The sequence below is a fragment of the Vicia villosa genome, linkage group LG5 (genome assembly GCF_029867415.1).
Source record: "Vicia villosa cultivar HV-30 ecotype Madison, WI linkage group LG5, Vvil1.0, whole genome shotgun sequence".
Lineage (NCBI taxonomy): Eukaryota > Viridiplantae > Streptophyta > Magnoliopsida > Fabales > Fabaceae > Vicia > Vicia villosa.
Window position 1 is genome coordinate 80642863 of NC_081184.1, and position 19937 is coordinate 80662799.

Sequence of the window (19937 nt, forward strand, 5' to 3'; positions counted from 1 at the left end):
AACTTAATTAGACTAGTTAGAAAAGCTAGAGACACTAAGTCAAATAAATAAATTATTTAAATAGAAGAGAAGAAATAAAATGATAGAGACAATAATATTTATTATATATATTATTGTTTAAATTCTTTTAAAATTCAATTTTTTATAATAAATGAAAGGTAAGTTTAATTTTCAATGAAAAATAAGTAAAATTGGATATCGTTTAACAAAGTAAAAAAGGATATCGTTTGTATTATCGTTTAATTTATTTTCATAGCATTGGTTATCGTAAAATAAATTCAAAAACGCAAACTGTTTGATATATTATAAATAGTAAAATTGGATATAGTAAAACAGTCAAAAACGCAAAAGAAGGTACTGCACTGCAATCAAGAAGAAGATAGAAAGAAGAGAAAGATCATCATGGAAGACTTAACAAGCAAGATTCAGAATGGAGAAACTGAAAGGTGTGTGATGTTGTTTGGGGTCAACATTGCAGCAAAACGCTCCAATGTTGGTGACACCACCATCACCATGAACAATAGTTTAAAATCTGAGAATGAGAATCAGAAAGAGATGCAGCTTTGTTCTCTTGACAAGCAGGAGGAGGAAAGTGATGATGAGATGAATGAAAATCTCAATTCTGGTCAATGTTCCAGTGAAAACAGAAAAAAAGGTATATGCATGATTTTATTTCAAGATTATCTTGACAGTTATCTTGCACTATGCTGTATTTAAGTGGTGAATTCAAGAAGCTGTTATTGATGGTGAACTATATGTAGTGTTTGAGGTTTCATTAATTTGTTTAAACTCATATCTCTCGTTATTCTTGCATTGTAGTGAAACATTGGACAAAGAAGGAACACAAGGCCTTTTTGGAAGGTTTGCAATCGGTAGGGAAACGTAAATGGAAGGAAATATCGACCGACTATGTGAAGACGAAGACTAGTAGTCAAGTCGCCAGTCATGCGCAAAAATACTTTCTGAGACAAAACACATTTGAAAAAACAAAGCGCCAGAGCGTCTTTGATATGAGGCTTGTATGTTTTCTTTTTCTGACCTGTGATTTTTTTTACTACCTGTATAAAATGGATGACCATATTGCTTGATATGTCAGGATTATGAAGATTCGAAACCTCCGAGTCCTTCTCCTTCGCGGAAACCGTCTCCCAACAACTCTATTTAGAGGCAAGTCAAGTCTAGAAGTTACAATACAAAATATGTTGTTATATTCTAGTAGTAGTATCAGAACCTTCTTTGATGAATTGTTAGGTTGATTGCATTATGTAGTTTGGTTATGATCTCTCACTATCACAACTTGTTTTTTGCAGTTTTTGGTCTTTGATGTTGTAGAAAGGACTTGCTGTTATGAAGAAATCAGCATAGGCCATTGCTTGCTATATGCAAATTTACTTCCATTAGATTGCTTGAGCTGTTAGGTTATGAACATGATATTGATCATGTGATATTCTTTATTCTTTGAACATCAAAATGTTCAATTTTATTTTATTGCTTACTCTATTTGAATGACTCCCTCAGAATTTAAATTTGGTTGCCATCATATGTGCCTTAAGGTATGTCAACAATGGACCAAGTTGGAGTGAACTCAAGGGCTTTTAATTCTGTATACATGAAAATGATCCAACAATCATGGTTGCAAGCTTGTTTAGTTAACTTATGTTTGGTAATAAAGTATGTAGTTAGAAAAAAAAGTTGATAGAAAGGTCTAGCTAGAATTGTCATATGTTAAAATTGAGGATAAAGGTAATGGAATATAAAAAACAAGGTGAATTCTTATTTACCCTTTTAGAAAAGTAGGGTAATTTTACCCATCTGAGTTGTCAATCATTAAAACACTTATGTGTTAATTATGTTTGAATTATTATTAATAAATTAACTTTTAAATAATTATAAATTTACCCCAAAATTATTAATGATATCTTTACGTCTACTTCTAGGTAGCTACAATTTTACTTTTCGATGCTGCTGTTGCTTCCTATTCCATTCATTTATTCTAATCATTGATTTTTTTAACTAATATGTGAAGTGCTTATTCTTCAATTCATTTATTTGTTTATATTAACACGTCCCAAAATAAATTGTTAACATATTTTATTTTAAAATATTATTCAATAAAAACTACTTCATTTATTTTTATTTGAATTTAAATAATTTATAAAATACTATTAATTTATAAATGTACGGTAGTATTATTTTTTACACCGATTTAACATTTTAACTAATGTATGGTAGTATTAATTTATCAAATATATCATATTAACATTTTTATAAATTTATTTTTAAACTATTTCTAAAAATTTGTATGTATTATGAGCAGTGTTTTAAAAATCGTACCGGTTTAATTGCATTTTGACAAAAAAATTATTTAAAAAATTAAAACGACGCCATTTTGATTATTTATGATATGATATTTTTAAAAAATTTAAGTGCTAGTTATATTTATAAAAACTAAATCATCCGGTTTGACAAGTTTTATAGCTATATAATTTTGTTATAACGACTGGTCTATTGAACTGAGTTATCCGATTTAATCCGGTTTAGTCATGCGGTTCGACCAGTGACCCAATGATTCGACCAATAAACCAGTGACCCAGTACCCTCACCGGTTTAATGTCCGGTCAGGTTTTTAAAACACTTATTATGAGTGATTTGATTAAATATATGTGTAAAAATATTTTATATGCCTTATTTTATTTAAAATAAATTAATATTAATTAATTATTCTAAATTAATAAAATATGGTTTAAATGTATTTTCGGAAGTCCACTGCCACTTTTTCACATTACAATTCACAGATCTTCCACTAGAAAGAATATTTCTTAGCTAATTATTTTTTTCGTCAAAGAACACCGACTAGAATTTTCAATATTGTACCTTCCATATATTGTAAAATGGACTAAGAAACAAACAAATCCAAAAGTTTCATAAATCGCATCCCCGAAGGTCCACCATCACCTTCCCAAATCATTATTCACAGAATTTTCATTAGAAATGGTCATTCTCAAATGACTTACTTCACTAGAAGAACACCAATTGGAATATTCAATATCGGTCTGTTCACGTCGTGTAAAATGGACTGACAAACAAACAAATTAAAAAAAAATTCTTAGATCGGACTTCCGGAGGTCCATCATCTCCTTATCAAATCATAATTCAAAAGTCTACCACTAGAAATGACCTTCTCGATTGACTCTTTCCTTCAATAGAAGAACATCGGCTAGAATTTCCAATATCAAACCAAACTGTGTAAATTGGACAAAGAAACAAACAAATTTAAAAAAATCATCAATCAGACTCCCAGAGGTCCACCACCACCTTTCAAAATCTCAAATCATATGGTTTCTATTAGAAATGGCCATTCTTAACTGACTTTTTCCTTCACTAGATGAACACAAACTATAATTTTCAATAGCCGGTCGTCTATATCGTACAAAAGGACTAATAAAAGAAAATGCAAAAATTTCATCAATCAGACTTTCAGAGGTCCACAATCACCTTCCTAGATCACAACTCACAAAACTTCCACTAGAAATGGTCATTCTCAACAAACTATTTCCTTCACTGGAAGAACACCGACTATAATATTTGATATTGGATTGTCCACATCATGTAAAATTAACTAAGAAACAAACAATTCCAAATTTGATATTGTGTTTGATGTTTGAACCTGTTAGTGAAACCGAAAGAGATTGAGAGGTATTTTCTATGTGTTGTTTTGATTTTCTCTAAAAAAACAATAATGAAGCATGGAGAAATAGAGGAGAATAGAGCAAGAGGAAAAAGAAAGACATGAGAGAGACGTGGCATGTTTATTTGCTCAAACCCGGAGAGTTTTGATTCAATCTTCCTTTTTTTTTTCATTTAAGTTTTAATTAAGAATTTAAGTAATTAATTGAAGGAAATATGACAAATTTGTAAGAAAAACTCTTTTTATTTTATTCTATTAATGATTTTTTTAATATATTTTATTTGTTTGGTGTCAAAAATATTTTTTCATTAAATTATTGTTATATTTTGAGATATGTCTTTAGCATCAATTTTCATTTTATTTTATTTTTGCTAATTATTTTCTATTGAATTCTTTTGTAATAAGAGGAAATAATTTTATTTCATGCCATGCACGGGCAAACAAGAAATTTTTGTATATTAAAATGAGTTTTACTTTATTACAATAATACAACTCAATATTTATGATATGTTTTAATTTAGTTGGATTCTACGGGTCAAAACTACTTAAAATAAAGCATGGTGATAAAAAAAAAGTTTGCTACTTGCCTAGAAAAAATTCTAAAGTTTGGTATTTGTCTCTTGCATTTTTCAGAGAAAGCCGCTTGAAAAACTAAAAATTAGATGTCCCATATATTTTGCTAAAATAAACTTTAGAATTTTATTAATAAAGAAATACACTATAAAAAGATAAAAGATCACTAACTCCCTAATTGCTCTGGTATCAGAACAATCAACGAGAAGCTACGGATCAACAATTGGATTTCAATCAATCAAATTATTATATAATACTTTCAAGTTCTAATTTATTTTTAAAATATTTTATAATATCTATTTAATTTTATTCAATTAAATGCATGGGAAAAAATTTACATCACTAATATATGAAAAATCATCTTTGATAAGTATAAAAACTATATAAATTATCATCGCTAAAAAATTTTTACACCACTATTGTATAAAAATAAAAAGCTGTCTAAATTTGCACCACTATTGTATAAAAATAAAAACTATATAAAACAGAATAAAATTTTTTTTCACCACCATTGTCTTGAATAATTTTGAATGGAAATGGAAATTCGTGAAAATGAAAAGTTCCAAGAAAAATAAAACAAAATATTTAAGTGCACTTACTAAAGCTATTCATATGAATTTGTGCCTAATTAATGCATCAATTTAGGTTTAGGGATGAATTTGTAGTTATAAAAACTGCATTGCAATAATTAAAATTTATAAATTTTTGCATAAATTGATGAGTGGCATTATTATAACCAATCCATTTATGACATCTCAAGTGGGTAAAGTTACCCTTTAATTCTTGTTGGGTAACCAAGTAGGCACCAAAAAACAAAATTGGTGGTAGGTTAATTTATATGCAAAGATCACAATGATAGTCGTTAAGGTAAGAATGTCTAGTAATGGTTCTAGCTGATTTTCTTAGGATTTGAGCATTATTATCATGTGATTATACTGAAGTAGGTACATGAGTAGTAACAAGATCAGGAGAAATTGGATTACCTGTAGGGGAAACATGAGGTGTAACATAATCTATATCAATTGTCACAGGTGTAATGTTAAGATAGAAACTAAATGTTAATTTATATACACAGAGAATTACTTGGTACGGAAATTACTTAGTACCATTTCTATAGCCTAAAAACACAATTTTTCTTGCACGAGATTGAAATCTATTACAAACATCAGGCAAAGTGGATGAAAATACTAGATAGCCAAAATATTTAAGCTGAAGAGCATAGTAGTAAAATGAGATTTATTGTGTAAAAGAAGAGATGGAAACTTATTAATTAAATCTTTTGCATGTTGAATAGAAAGATGTTCACAAGGGATGCGACTTACACTTCAGAATTCAAATTCAAAATGACTTGTCCATGTAAGATTACTGGAATCTCGTGTTCAACACTAGAACATATGGTTCAACAAAAACAATGAGTTGCAAGATTTATAACACGCAAGTAAAATATTTAAAGACTTACAAACAACCTCTACCAGTGAAGTTTCTAATATCCATCAAACAAAGACAACTTTCTAGAAATCAAAAGAAAGAATTGTAAGGTTGCTTATATTCTCACTTAGCCTTGTCATTAATATGTGCTTGCTCAATATGTGCCCATTGTCATCAAATTCACTCCATTTTGGTTGTTGGTGTCAACATTGTTTCTTTCATCTGAGTCTTGGAACTTGTTTAGGTATTCGTGGATGTTTTTTGATATATCACAAGTTCACAACCCTAATGTGAATTTCATCCACAGAGGCCAAGGCATAATCATGAGGGTGATTCACAACAAGCCATGTACTATTGGCTTCTAAGGAAATGAAAAATATTGATTCACAATCAAGTCGCTAGTAGTGTTTAAATAATAATAATTTCCTGTATTATATATTTATCAAAATATTGAAGATCCATTTGTTACACCTTTTTTTAATATTATTTTTATAACATTACATATATTCACTAAAAAAAAATACATTTTTCTTAAAAAAACATTAAACAGAAAATGGTTAAAACAAACTCTTATAAAAATCCTATATAAATTTAAATTTTTGCTATAAATTTTTTAGATGTAAAAATTCAAAAAATAAGTAAATTTTTTTTTATAAAATAATATTTAATAAATAAATAGTATAAGTGTCATATTAAAATAATATTTGTGCAAGACACTGCAAACTATGATCAGAGTTGCTAGTTAACCTATCTAAATATTTTAAGGGTCCTGACTCCTGCTGAAGTTTATCTCATGTCAAACACCAGAACAGATCTATTTTGAGGAAAAATTATATGACAATTAGCACTTAAAGTTCTTAGATCCAATAAATACAACAACCAAAAATAAGGACCTGTAGTTCAACATATATGTAATGTGTAATGTTACGATCCCATGAGCAGGACCATACAAGAATCTGGAATATGATTATTGCAAGTTAAAAACCCCACATGTAAACTGGGAGCATTTCCTGTCATTTTGTAGGTTTAGCAAAAAGCTAAGCTTCTAAAGCAGTTAGGCTTCCTAAAAATTTATTCCTCAGGATTAAAAAGCCTCACGAAAAATTTAACAAAAACAACAACCATTTATGTTTCTTTTCAAACTTATTCCTTTTTATAAAGTTGGTTATTTGAATTTGTTTATTCCTACAAGATTTTAAAAGATAAACAAAATTAGAAAACACACTCATTGGAAAATTGTTACCTGTCATGTTTCTTCTATTCAGCGGTTCTTTCAACAACATTAGAATGTGAAAATAGATCCAATCAAAAAGAGATATGAGATATATGCAAGATAATAACAAAACCTCCTTATATGAAGAAACCGGAACCACCGCAAACTTGAACATTTAGCAAAATCGAGTAGTTAGAAATGATCAAGAATTGTATATCGTATTCATTCACATACAGCCTTTAAATATACATAAGAATGAATCAACTTGATCCTACAATTATGCAGACAATAATTACATTGATTCAAAATAGAATAATTCTATTAAAGACTATTAAAGTGTTATTATAATAGTAATGATAGAATCACATGGAGTAATGGTCGTGCATGAATCAGGGGATTGTGACTTTATCCTTTCTCTAACTCCCCCCCTCAAACTGATGGTGCAAGAGTCACCCCAAGTTTGTCTCTTAACATGTTGAACCTTGTGTGAGTGAGTGGCTTGGTTAAACAATCTGCTATCTGATCAGTTGAGGGTACATATGCCACAGTGATTTCATTTTGTAAAACTTGATCACGTATGTAATGAACGTCAATTTCAATGTGTTTTGATCTCGCATGCATAACTGGATTAGAAGCTAGTGCCTTGGCACTCAAGTTATCACACCATAGGATTGGCTTTCTAGGTAATGATAATTTTAGCTCATTTAGAAGGGACCTAACCCAAGCTACCTCGGCTGCAAGGTCAGCTAGAGCTCGATATTCAGACTCCGTGCTGGATCGAGACACAACCTTTTGTTTTCTTGAAGACCAAGAGATCAGTGATTCTCCTAGGAATACACATTGCCCAGCCATGGATTTCCTGTCATCAACGCTTGTGGCCCAGTCGGCATCTGAGAAACCTGCTATATCTAAATCAGTGGATGGTTTGATGTGCAAGCAGAAGTTGATTGTTCCTTGGAGATACCTCAGTATCCTCTTTACTCCTTGCCAATGATCAGTGCTAGGAGTGCTCATGTATTGGCTTAGTTTGTTGACTGCAAAAGCAATGTCAGGCCTTGTGTTTGTTAAGTATTGTAGTGCACCTATGGCTTGTCTATACATGGTTGGTTCTGCCATTGGTTCTCCTCCATTGGTGAATTGTCTTCCCGTTATCATAGGTGTTGGACAAGTTGATGCTTTCTCCATTTTGAATTTCTTGAGTATATCACCTATGTATTTTGATTGTCTTAGATACATTCCATTTGCATCTCTTTGAACTTCAATACCTAGAAAGTAGTGTAGATGACCAAGGTCCTTTAGTGAGAACACAATGTTTAATTTTTTGATGAAAGACTCTAAAAACACGGTGTTGTTTCCTGTCACGATTATGTCATCTACATAGATTAGGAGGAATGTGATGTGATTTGTGTCTTTATGCATGAAGAGAGATGAGTCACTTTTGGTGTTTTGAAAACCCCAGTTCACTAGAGCATTTTTCAAGCTGTCAAACCAGGCCCTAGGAGCCTGCTTCAGGCCATAGATTGCTTTGGATAATCTGCATATGTGATCAGGCTTGGTCGAGTCTACGTACCCTTCCGGTTGATGCATAAAAACAGTTTCCTTGAGGTAGCCATTAAGAAATGCATTGTTGATATCTAGTTGTCGTACCTCCCAATTGAAGTGTATGGCAATAGAAAGAATTATCCTCACTGTGCTGGATTTGACAACAGGGCTAAATGTTTCTTCATAGTCAAGGCCGGCTGTTTGTTGGAATCCCTTGGCAACCAGTCTTGCTTTCCTCCTTTCTATTGAGCCATTTGCTTTATACTTTGTTTTGAACACCCATTTTGAATCAATGATGTTCTCTTGACCTTCATATGGCACTAATGTCCATGTTTGATTGGACATTAGAGCATTAAGTTCTGTGTCCATTGCTTCTTTCCATTGGGGTCTGCTGAGAGCTTCTTTGACATTTTCTGGTTCTTTGTCTTCTGTTTGTGCTTCTGTCAGCCCTATATATGGTTGTTTTGGCTTGTGAATCCCATCTTTGCTTCTGGTGCGCATCCAATGTGTGTTGGTGTTGTCATTCAGACTGCCTATTCTAGTTTCAGCTTCGGTTTGTCTACTTTTTTTCATTGTGTCAGTTGCATCACTATTTTCTTCCTCTTCTCGGATTATAGTGTTTTCACCTATGTCAATGATTGCATCACTTGAATCTTGCTGATCTATGCTTGGGTGGCTGGTGCTTGAGGTATTCGAGGCTTGCTCTTCATGAGTGGTTGTGTCATTTGCTGGATTTTCCATGTTGCTATTTGTGTCACCTGCAGAATCAAGAGGAAATAAAGTAGATATATCTTGAGTTAGTGTTTTTAATGGATTACTTGTGTTAAGAAATCCATCATGAAAGGGAAAGTGTTCCTCATTGAACACTACATGTCTTGAGACAAAGATTCTTCCATGTGAATTGATGCACTTGTATCCTTTGTGTGAGTTGCTATATCCCAAGAATACACACCTGGTTGTGTAGAATTGAAGTTTATGTTTGTTGTAAGGTTTTAGGCAAGGATAACATGCGCATCCAAACGGTTTGACGACGTTGTAGTCGGGTTCCTTTTTGTTGATCAGAACATAAGGACAAGCATTTTGGTTAATGGATGAGGGCAACCTATTTATTAGATAAGCAGCTGTGGCGAAAGCTTCCCACCAATAATTTAAAGGCATTTTGGCTTGAGCCAACATGGTTAAACCTAGTTCAGCAATATGTCTGTGCTTTCTCTCAGCTCTACCGTTTTGCTGAGAGGTATAGGGGCATGACATTCTAAATTGAATGCCTGCTTCTAATGAGACTCTTTGGACATGTTTAAATTCACCACCACCATCACATTGAACAACTTTTATTCTTTTGTCAAATTGATTTTCTACCATGTTTTTGAATTGGATAAATGCATGTATGGTCTCAGACTTTTGTTTCAATGGATAAATCCATGTGAATCTACTAAAGTCATCAATAAAATGGACATAATATTTAAAATCTGAATTTGATATTATTGGTGCAGGACCCCATACATCAGTGTGAATTAACTCTAGGGGTTCCTGAGCATGAGAAAAAGATGACTTAAAGGGTAGCATGTGTAGCTTCCCGAATTGACAAGCCTCACAAAATTTAAATTGGTCACTGGATGAGGTCTTCACATTACAATGTTTCAACACTCTATCTAGGACTTTATTGTTAGGGTGCCCAAGCTTCCTGTGCCAACTCTCTTTGACAGACATGTAGGTACATGAGTCTTTATTTGATTGGGGGCTGGCATTTGACACCTGATATAGACCTTCTTTAAGTCTCCCTCTTAGAAGAGCCTTCCCTGTCTGTTTGTCCTTCACAAAGCAACAGTCAGCATCAAATTCAACAATAGTGTTGTTGTCAGCAGTTAACTTAGACACACTCACTAAATTTTTAGTAATTTTAGGTACATATAAGACATCATGCAGGTTTAGGTTTTCAAGTTTGGTTGAACCTGAAGCAACAATTCTTAACTTGTCACCATTACCAACCAGTAGGGAATTCTTACCTTTGTGCTCAGTGAGATCTTGAAGCTTGTCAGTTTGGTGAGTCACATGATTACTGGCACCACTGTCAAAGTACCATTCATAATCTTGTCCATTGTAGGGTGAAGCTATGAATGCACTACTATTTGTTCCTTCTGCTGATTGGTTAGTGCCTGAGTAGGACTTGTCAAAACGATAGTAACATTGTACACCAGTGTGACCAACTTTGGTGCATACCTGGCAGATTGGTTTGGATGTTCTTCCTCTTCCTCTGCCACCTCTCATGCCTCTGAACTTTGATCCTCTCCAATTTCCACGTGTGAGGAACTTGTTGCCTCTAAAGTCAGTCTTGTTTGCAAAGTTAACAGATGCATCCAATGTGAGAGTGGTAAGGTTGTTCAACTGCTCCAACCTGCTTTCAAACGTTAAGAGTTGTGCCTGTAGATCAACCCAGCTGAGGTTGATCTGATCAGATAGTTTGACAACTACTGGGTTGTAGTCAGAGTCCAAGCCATTGAGTGTTTGAATGATCAAATCAGAGTTTGACATAGGTGCACCTGCAAGCTTCAGTTTGTCAGCAAGACTCTTCATTTTTACAAGATATTCTTCCATCTTAAGCTCTCCTTTCCGAGTGCCGTGAAATTCAGATTTGAGGTACATGATGCGAGACTTCGTGTGTGCACCAGCAAGGCTTTGTGCTTCATCCCATAATTGCTTGGATTTTTCACTATGAAGCAGTTGTGTGGCAATGTCTACTGTCATGGAGTTTAGCAGCCATCCTAACAGTTTCTGATCTTGTGCTTGCCATTCTTCAAATTCTGGATTTGTCTGCTTGCTGCCTTTGTCTGTGTTGGTGATGAATTTTTCAGGGCATTCTTTGGTTCCCAACATGTAGCAATCGAGCCTGCAACCTCTGATGATTGGCAGAACCAATGACTTCCATAAGGGATAATTATCTCTGTCCAGCTTGACAGAAACAGTTGAAGGAAGGTCATTTTTGTGTTTTGTATCTGCAACGGATGACATGGTTGAATTGGATCGAGAGCCTTCAAGCTTAAGTGCTCTGATACCATGTTAAGAAGTGTGGTTGGGCCTAACTCAACCCTACAAAACCGGCTTGTAGGGTGAAGATTGCCCCCCACTTATAAGGACATGTTCAGGCCATATATTGTCCGATGTGGGACTCTTAACACACCCCCTCACGCCCAGGACTAGACAACTGGAGCGTGGAAATAAATGGCGGGTGGCCCGATAGCGGAAACCATAGAAGGTGGCCCACCGGATCTTAAACGAGGCTCTGATACCAAGTTAGAAATGATCAAGAATTGTATATCGTATTCATTCACATACAGCCTTTAAATATACATAAGAATGAATCAACTTGATCCTACAATTATGCAGACAATAATTACATTGATTCAAAATAGAATAATTCTATTAAAGACTATTAAAGTGTTATTATAATAGTAATGATAGAATCACAAGGAGTAATGGTCGTGCATGAATCAGGGGATTGTGACTTTATCCTTTCTCTAACTCGAGTAAGCAACATATTCACACCAAAAAGATGAAGAAAACTATAAAAACAAAAACATGAACATGAAGCATTCAGTGATAGAAAACTTCCTTAAGATCTATGTGGAGTTTGTTTTTCTTTCAATGGAGACGAACACACGTTCAGCAGTGGAAAATGAAGAAGAAGAAGAAGAGAAAAGGGAGAAATGGGGTTGTATTACCTGTGGAATGGAGAGAGAATGGAGATGTGATGGTGAAGAACGGGTTCGACACTTGGAAGTTGGAATGGAGAGAGAATGCTTGTTGAAGAATGAATGTAAAAGGGCAAAAGAGAGGGAAATATTGAAACAAAAGTGACCTTGTTTTGTTTACCGTGTAAAGAAGATTTTTCATTATTAGTATTACACAATGGATTAAAATTGTGTTTGAATAGAGAAAAGGGAATAAAGATATGCCAAATTGAGAATGGGGTTGCCACTTGGAATAATGGGTAGATATGATTGGTCCATAAGAAGATTGATTTAGCAAATTACCAAAATGGGCATTTGTTAGTGTAATTTTAAAAAAGCAAAAGGGCAGTTTAGGGTGTTAATAGGTATATTATAATCTTAGTTAGGTAGTTGATGTGCGTGATTTTTAAATATTCAAAGATTAAATGATTTTATTTTAAAAATATTTTTTCTTTAAATTTTGTAATAAAATTATATTGGAAAATAAAGCTATTTTAAAATTATCTCACCTTTAGGTCTATTAAGTTCGCATTTGCCTCCAAGAATCTCAGCAAAATATTTATAAAAAAAATACTTGTTGGAGGATATTTTGAATATAATAGCTTTAAGAGTCGTACCACTAAAGAATACAAATTTTTGAAATGATCATAGAGCTTCCACTGCAAATCATTTTCATAAACAGTATCATTATTGATTACGCAATTTATATTTTTCTTAATCATTTTTTTTCCATTTAGGTGTATGATCATGACAGATGACAGATCAAAACCTGAAACCTGTCACCCTGAAAAAATATTTGAAGTAGTGTAATATGTTGAACAATTTTCTAACTCCAAAAATATAATTGACATAATAATATTGATATTTTATACCGCTGCATCAATTAAAAGCATCTACATATGCTCAATTCCTTTATTGTTGATTACGGTCCAGGCATCAATGATTCAAACCGCAAGACGTCATGTTTCTTTTGAATTGTTGATGTCTTTTATGCAATCAAATTTTCGACTCATTGTCACTGCAACAAAAATACAGTTATGGAACATAAACTATGTAACATCAAAAGATTATTATGAAAACATAAAATCCATTTTATCAAAACGGATAACCCATTTAGTAAAATACAGTGCTCAAAAGACCAAACAACGTGCACAAAGAAATCATCAAAACTTACTGTAAAAGATGAACTTTTAAAATAACTTAATTCTGAATACATCAAACAGATTTTCAATATAACATAAAAATGAAAACTAAAAACCCATCAGTGATAATATTTGGATGAACATACGAACCAAATAACAATGTAAACAAATAATATTATTAACAGAAAATACTGAATGAATGCTAAAGCAGTGAAAAAGCAAAGAACTTTTTTTTGCAAAAGATGTGAAGAATGGCGGAGCAAGTACTGAAGAGCCAACGACTAGAAGACGGGGATGAGGAAACACAGATGGTAAGGTCGAAATAATTAAATTGGAAAATGAAGAAAGGAAGGAAAATAATAGGGGGTCCAAAGGTTGATTTAGTATTTCTAATACAAATTTATTGTTCAAGTTGTGAGAATTGTAAAAAAGATTAACGTTGATAATTGATAATTTTGGTAGTAGTTTCTTTTTATATATTAAAAATAAATATTAATTCAAATGAATACCACATATGATTTAAAAATAATAAAAAATATAAAATAGTTAACGTATCATTGTCGCGTCATAATTAATTCTAATAATGATAAAGTGCGAATTAAATATTAGTTTAAAAACAATTATTTCTTCTCTCACATAATAGGTGTTTTTTTTAAAAAAATTTATACTTTTTAAGATAATAATTAAGTGTGTTGATTTCAATGATAAAATAAATTTATTTATTAAAATAATTTTTTTAATAATAAATAATAGGGTAGTTATATAATTTAAAATATAATAAATAAAATAAATTAATGGAAAGAAATAATAAATAATATATTGATATTTTAAAATGTTTATGTATCTTTCATTAGTAACAATAAAAGTTCGGAAGCGGATAGACTAAGTTGTTGCTAGAAATTTTTCCTGACCAAATTTACCACATGATATGTAATGACTTCTTTCTTATCTAATCGTGTTTTATTTCAAGTAAAAGAATTATATAAATTAAAAATATATCTTTGAACAACCATTAACCAAACCGAAAAAAAAAAAAAACCTAATTTTTTTATTAAATAATATTATTTTTTAAATTAAAATTAAATTAAGAGAGACACTCTTCAATGCAAATTCAGAGAGTTTCACTAATTTTATTAAAACTTTATAATAAATTATACATACAAGCCTATTATTAGAAATTTTGGAAATTTCAAGTTAAAATGATAGTGATGTGATGTGAACTAAATATTCAACCATGGATACCAAACAAACTTGCTTTTAGGTTATGCCAACCTCCATTAGTACATCATATTATTTCTCTAACATTGTATTTGTACCGAATCCATAAGTCACTCTGAAAAATTCCCAAAAGAAGAATTTATAAATAAATAAGAATAAAATAAGTCATAGTGAAAAAAAACCCTAAAAGAAAAAAATCTAAAAAGAAGAATTATAAATAATTCCAACTATGAGTGAATTCCAACTGTTAATTTGTTAAAATTATTTGGTTTTTATTTTAATTTTTATTAAATTAATTCATTTGAATGGTGATGATGAATGGATGGTATAAAAAATCTTACACGAAAAGTATATAGTAATTAATCTCAACAATTATTTACCTTCTAAGCTTTTAAGAGAGAAAAAAAAAGACGTTGACGGTGCCTACGCGCTGGTTATAAAGAGGAAGAAGGAGTAGCATAGCACTAGCACCAACCTGTTCTCACTCTTTCAACTTCCAATTGCCGACAAACACTCACCCAACACACAACCTTAAAACTTCCTTCGATTCAACCACATCACTTGTTTCTCTCTCAAGATTTGAGTTTTTGTCTTATATCTACAATCACCATTAGAGAGAGAGAGAGAACAAGGTATATACATCGCTATGAACAAATCAGGGGTTGCAATTTTGAGGGCGAGTTTGGTAATTGTAGCTCTATGCATAGCAGGTTACATACTATGTCCTCCTCTCTATTGGCATTTCAAAGAAGGTTTAGCTGCTGTCAAACAGTCTTCTTCTTCTTCCAGTTGTGCCCCTTGTCTCTGTGATTGTTCTTCACAACCCACTTTTTCAATTCCTCAAGGTTTTGTTTACTATCCCCTCTTCTTTTTTCTGTATTTTATTACCTTTCCTTTATTGTCCAGTTTTAGATCTAGCTCAAAATTTGATTTTTCCTCAATTGGGTAGTTCAGCTCAGAAAAAAAATTGAATCTTTTTGAGATCTAGAGTCTATGTGATTCTGTTTTTGATTGTAGTAACTGGTAATAGTTCAATAATTAAATTTGAGTGATTATTTGATTAATAGGCACTATTGATCTGACTTTTCAGTTAATTGTGCATAAGATTTTTGCTTCTTTAATGTTATTATTATGCTAGGGTTTTTATAATTGTTCTAAGAATTTCTAAGAAATTAATAGACCAGTATGAATTACGAACTTGAAACTTGATCTAAGTTCCAACTCTATTTAGGGTATGCTTTTATCATAGGTTTTGATTTGATATGAAGTGATAAGACCTGATTAACAAACTAATTGCCAATTATACATCTTACTGAAGCAAGTGGGAACCTGTAGTACATTCGTGGCCAAAATGATGAGCGGAATTTTAAATAGTAGTCGTAACAATTGTGGTTGCATCGCGTTTCTTGATATTATGGAGAATCGTGGTCAAATTTGGTTGATGCGGCTTCAATTATGGTTGCTTCACGATTTTGTGGTCGTGGTGACAAACTAACAATTGTGGTTGTGTTGGGATTCTTGATATTGTGGAGAATCGTAGTCAAATTTGGTTGATGTGACTTCAATTACTGGTTACTTCACGATTTTGCAGTCGTGGTAACAAACTGACAATTGTTGGTGCAATCGAGATTCTTGATATTGTGGAGAATCGTTGTCAAATTTAGTTGATGCCGCTTCAATTGCGGTCGCTTCACGTTTTTGACAATATAAAAAATCTTGATGTTGCGGCCTAGCTCTTGACCGCATAAAATCCTATTGAAGAAGCATATCCGTAAAGTTGTCTACCACTAACCTATTACTTTCGTCAACATAAACAAACAAAATTAAAGTAAAGCAATGCAACCTTAGAACACTGTTATTTCTTTTGGTTAACACTAATAGATTGAAACCATTAATTAATCAACAACGACATAAGTTAAAGCTTCAATGTAAATCGGGCATAAGCAATGCTACCTTAGAACACTATTATTTCTTTTGGTTTTATCATAATTTACTGCTCCTTTCTTATCATCTAACGGTAAATCGGGCATGTACTTACTTCAAGTTCTTTCACTTTTTCTCTGCAGGGCTGAGCAACATTTCATTTGGAGGTTAGTTTCTGCATCCTAGATGAACTAAATTGAAATCCATTGAATAACTCATGTTGGTCTTGATACCAATGATACACATTAGTATGATGGTAGGCACGGCCGTCTTTGGGGGGGCGTATAAGGCGGACTACCGCAGAGGACTTAAAATTTGACATGGTTCAATCATAGTTAAATAGGGCCTCACAAAATATTGTTATGGTTAAACAGTGGAAAAATATGACCCCTATTTATCTTTTCACAGTTAAACCGTAGCTAATCTATTGAGGGCATCCAAAAACATAACACGGCTCTAATGATAGGAGTTGAAGTGCAATTGTTGAGAGTCACTTTGAATAATATGATAAATCGCTATTTCTACTTTGACAGAACCATCTTTTAGTAAATAGGATCACAAAATCTCACACCTCTTCGGTGTTTTCTTACAAGATTCATGCTTAGTTTACATTTTCCTGATTATATCTATTTTAGAATTTGGTCTAAATTTGAATAAGAAATTTTTTGTCTGAAGTTTGATATTTGAATAAGAAGTTTTTGGTCTAAATATGAAAGCTCAAGAACAAAAAATTCATTTTGCGCACAGTGTTGTTGTTGTGAGCCATCTTTTTAGTGGCATTTATGGCTCAACTTCCTTCACCGACAAATTTTCTTTTTCTTTTCTTGATTGAAATTGCTACTCAGATTGTGCAAAGCCTGATCCAGAAGTAAGCGGAGACACCGAAAAGAATTTTGCAGAGCTACTATCAGAGGAACTAAAGCTACGCGAAACCGATGCTTTAGAAAATCAGCGACATGCTGACATGGCTCTCCTTGAGTCAAAGAAGATCGCATCTCAGTATCAGAAAGAAGCAGACAAGTGTAATTCTGGTATGGAAACGTGCGAGCAGGCGAGGGAGAAAGCCGAGTTGGCATTAGTCGCTCAGAAGAAGCTAACTGCATTGTGGGAGCTTCGAGCTCGCCAGAAAGGATGGAAAGAAGGAGTTGCCAAATCGAATGCTCAGTCTCAGGGAAAAGTACAAACTTCTTAGAAACATGATACCTTCATGGAGTGTTTCTTGCATAATAGTTTTCAAAGTGTTTTTAAATACTGGTAATTGTAATTCATGTAGTTCTCTTATGAATTGAAGAAAGCTTAAGTGTAAAATATAAATGTTGCATTTCTAACCCATTTTTGGGCATTGATTCCTGATGTACTACTGCTGAAAGCTAGAAATTGTTATTTATTATGATGATATTTTACAGAGAAAATTTATTAATACTTCTGGCTTGATTTTGGAGGTTATTTTCTTTGTTTATCTTGTACAATAGAGAATCCATTGAGCACTGTTTTTGGAACCATACACCTTCGTAACTTTAATGGCTTATTACTAAAATTGTGTCTGAATATATCACCCATGTCACAATTAGGGTCATTTTAACAAAAAATGTATATATATTTCAAAATGAATATTATTTTTGTAACTAATTATGTTGAATCAACTTAATCATACTTAACTGAATTAGTTACTGAATTATCCACATCTCCCTATAAATAGCCTTGCACAGCTATTACAATCAAGACTCCACCTTACTCTCTCTCATTGAGCTTGAGCCAACTTCTCACAATGGTTCTCCATGATTTCAAATGGATATTTGCTATGCACAATGAGAGTGCTATTGGATGCAAATGAGTGTTTAGAGTGAAGTAAAACCCAATGGTTAAGGTTTGTTTCCAAAGATTAGTTTTTATGTTTAGAGTGAAGCAAAACTTCCATGAATATCCACTATGTTTATGTTTATGACATTATTTTTTATTAAAATTCTCAACCTCACATTCAACAACCCATCACCAACAGGGATGTTCAATTCCCACTCAAGCAACTAGGTAACTTAGATTATTTTTTGGATATTGAAAGTCACTACATCTTCAATTGCAACGTGTTTCTTTCTCAAAACAAAATACATAAGAGATCTTTTAAGCAAGACCAACATTAGGGATGCCCAAGGGCTAGCAACCACTATGGTTGCAATATAAATATGTTCAAGCTTGGATCTGATTACCTCAATAATCCTACTTAGTATAGGTTCATTGTTGGTGCCTTATAGAAATAAACTTATTTATCAAGGCTATTTGTCTTTCTTGTCTCAACCTATAGAAAGTCACTAAATTGTTGTCAAAAGTATATTAACGTACTTTATAGGTAAAGTCCATCATGGTCTCCTTTTCAATGCATTCTTTTATGGTGATTGAGGAAGTGATTAAGATGATTGAAAGTATGCACGAAACAATTGTATCTACCTTGGACCAAAATTGGTCTCATGGTGGTCAAAGAAACAAACCCTAGTTATCAAGTAAAACATTGAGGTTGAGTATGTAGTCTTGCTAACCCTACAACAAAGGTATTGTGGATGCAATCACTTCTAAAAGAGCTCAACGTCTCCTTCAACACATATTTTATTTTGTGACAATTTGAGCATTGTGCCTCTATCACATCCAACGTTGTGTCAAAACAAAACACGTGGAATTGGATATTTTCTTCCTAAGGAATAGGAAATGGTGATCCACAAGACTCTTGCAATTCACTAAATACCAGCAATTGATAAGTATGTTAATTTGCTGGTCTAGCATATCTTTCTTCTAAGGTTTCTTACTCTAAGAGATAAACTTAGAATTTTTTTATAAAGGTTCTCTAACATAAACAAATTCTTTTGAATTTAAAAGGAGGGTATAATAGTAAGTAGCATAAGTTGTAACCATAACTAGTATGTCATCAAAATAAAATAACCAATTCTATAACTAAGTATGTTGAGTAAGCTTAGTTATAACTAAGTAACTTAATTAGTTAAACCTCCTTATAAATAGCCATACACAAACTATTACAATGAAATGATTTACTTCTAAAGAAATATGATAACATAATTCTATCTTTCTCCGAATTCTAAAGTGTTCTAAGAGATCAAATTCTAAAGTGTTTTAGAAGATGAATTGTGCATTTTCTCTCGGTTTTTAATAAAAAAAAGTGTGTTAGTCGTGATAAGAGGAAAACTTTTAGCACTTTTTGTCACTTACAATCTATCAATTGAAATATGGATAGTGATTGACTTTTGGGATTTTATAGAATCTCACACTTTGCATGTGGATGGTATGGCTAATTTGTTTTTAACTTCAGAAAAAATTGATCACAAGTGCAAAGAGATATGTGGAGTGTTTGCCTGTGGAGTATTTGGCATTTTCGATATCTGTAAATTGTGAGGAAATGTGGCAGAAAGTGTACAAAGGGTTTATGAAAGGATGAAAGTATTGAATTGTGCTTAAAGGATGAAAGTAGTAACTTAAAC

The 19937-nt window shown here is 32.5% G+C and overlaps 1 protein-coding gene across 1 annotated transcript; it reads left to right on the forward strand.

Annotated features, from left to right (window-relative positions):
• The first annotated feature begins 14923 nt into the window (after positions 1–14923).
• Positions 14924–17875, forward strand: LOC131601780 (uncharacterized). Its single transcript, XM_058873674.1, has 3 exons — positions 14924–15377; positions 16599–16622; positions 17301–17875. The coding sequence occupies exons 1-3, from the start codon at positions 15179–15181 to the stop codon at positions 17645–17647; spliced, it is 570 nt and encodes a 189-aa protein (XP_058729657.1). The 5' UTR covers positions 14924–15178; the 3' UTR covers positions 17648–17875.
• The last annotated feature ends 2062 nt before the right edge of the window (positions 17876–19937 follow it).

Excerpts from the sequence above, each read along its gene's own strand:
- LOC131601780 (XM_058873674.1), top strand. The coding sequence starts at position 15,179 with ATGAACAAATCAGGGGTTGCAATTTTGAGGGCGAGTTTGGTAATTGTA. Across the intron at positions 15,378-16,598 it reads CACTTTTTCAATTCCTCAAG|GGCTGAGCAACATTTCATTT; the intron begins GTTTTGTTTACT and ends TTTTCTCTGCAG. Across the intron at positions 16,623-17,300 it reads GAGCAACATTTCATTTGGAG|ATTGTGCAAAGCCTGATCCA; the intron begins GTTAGTTTCTGC and ends ATTGCTACTCAG.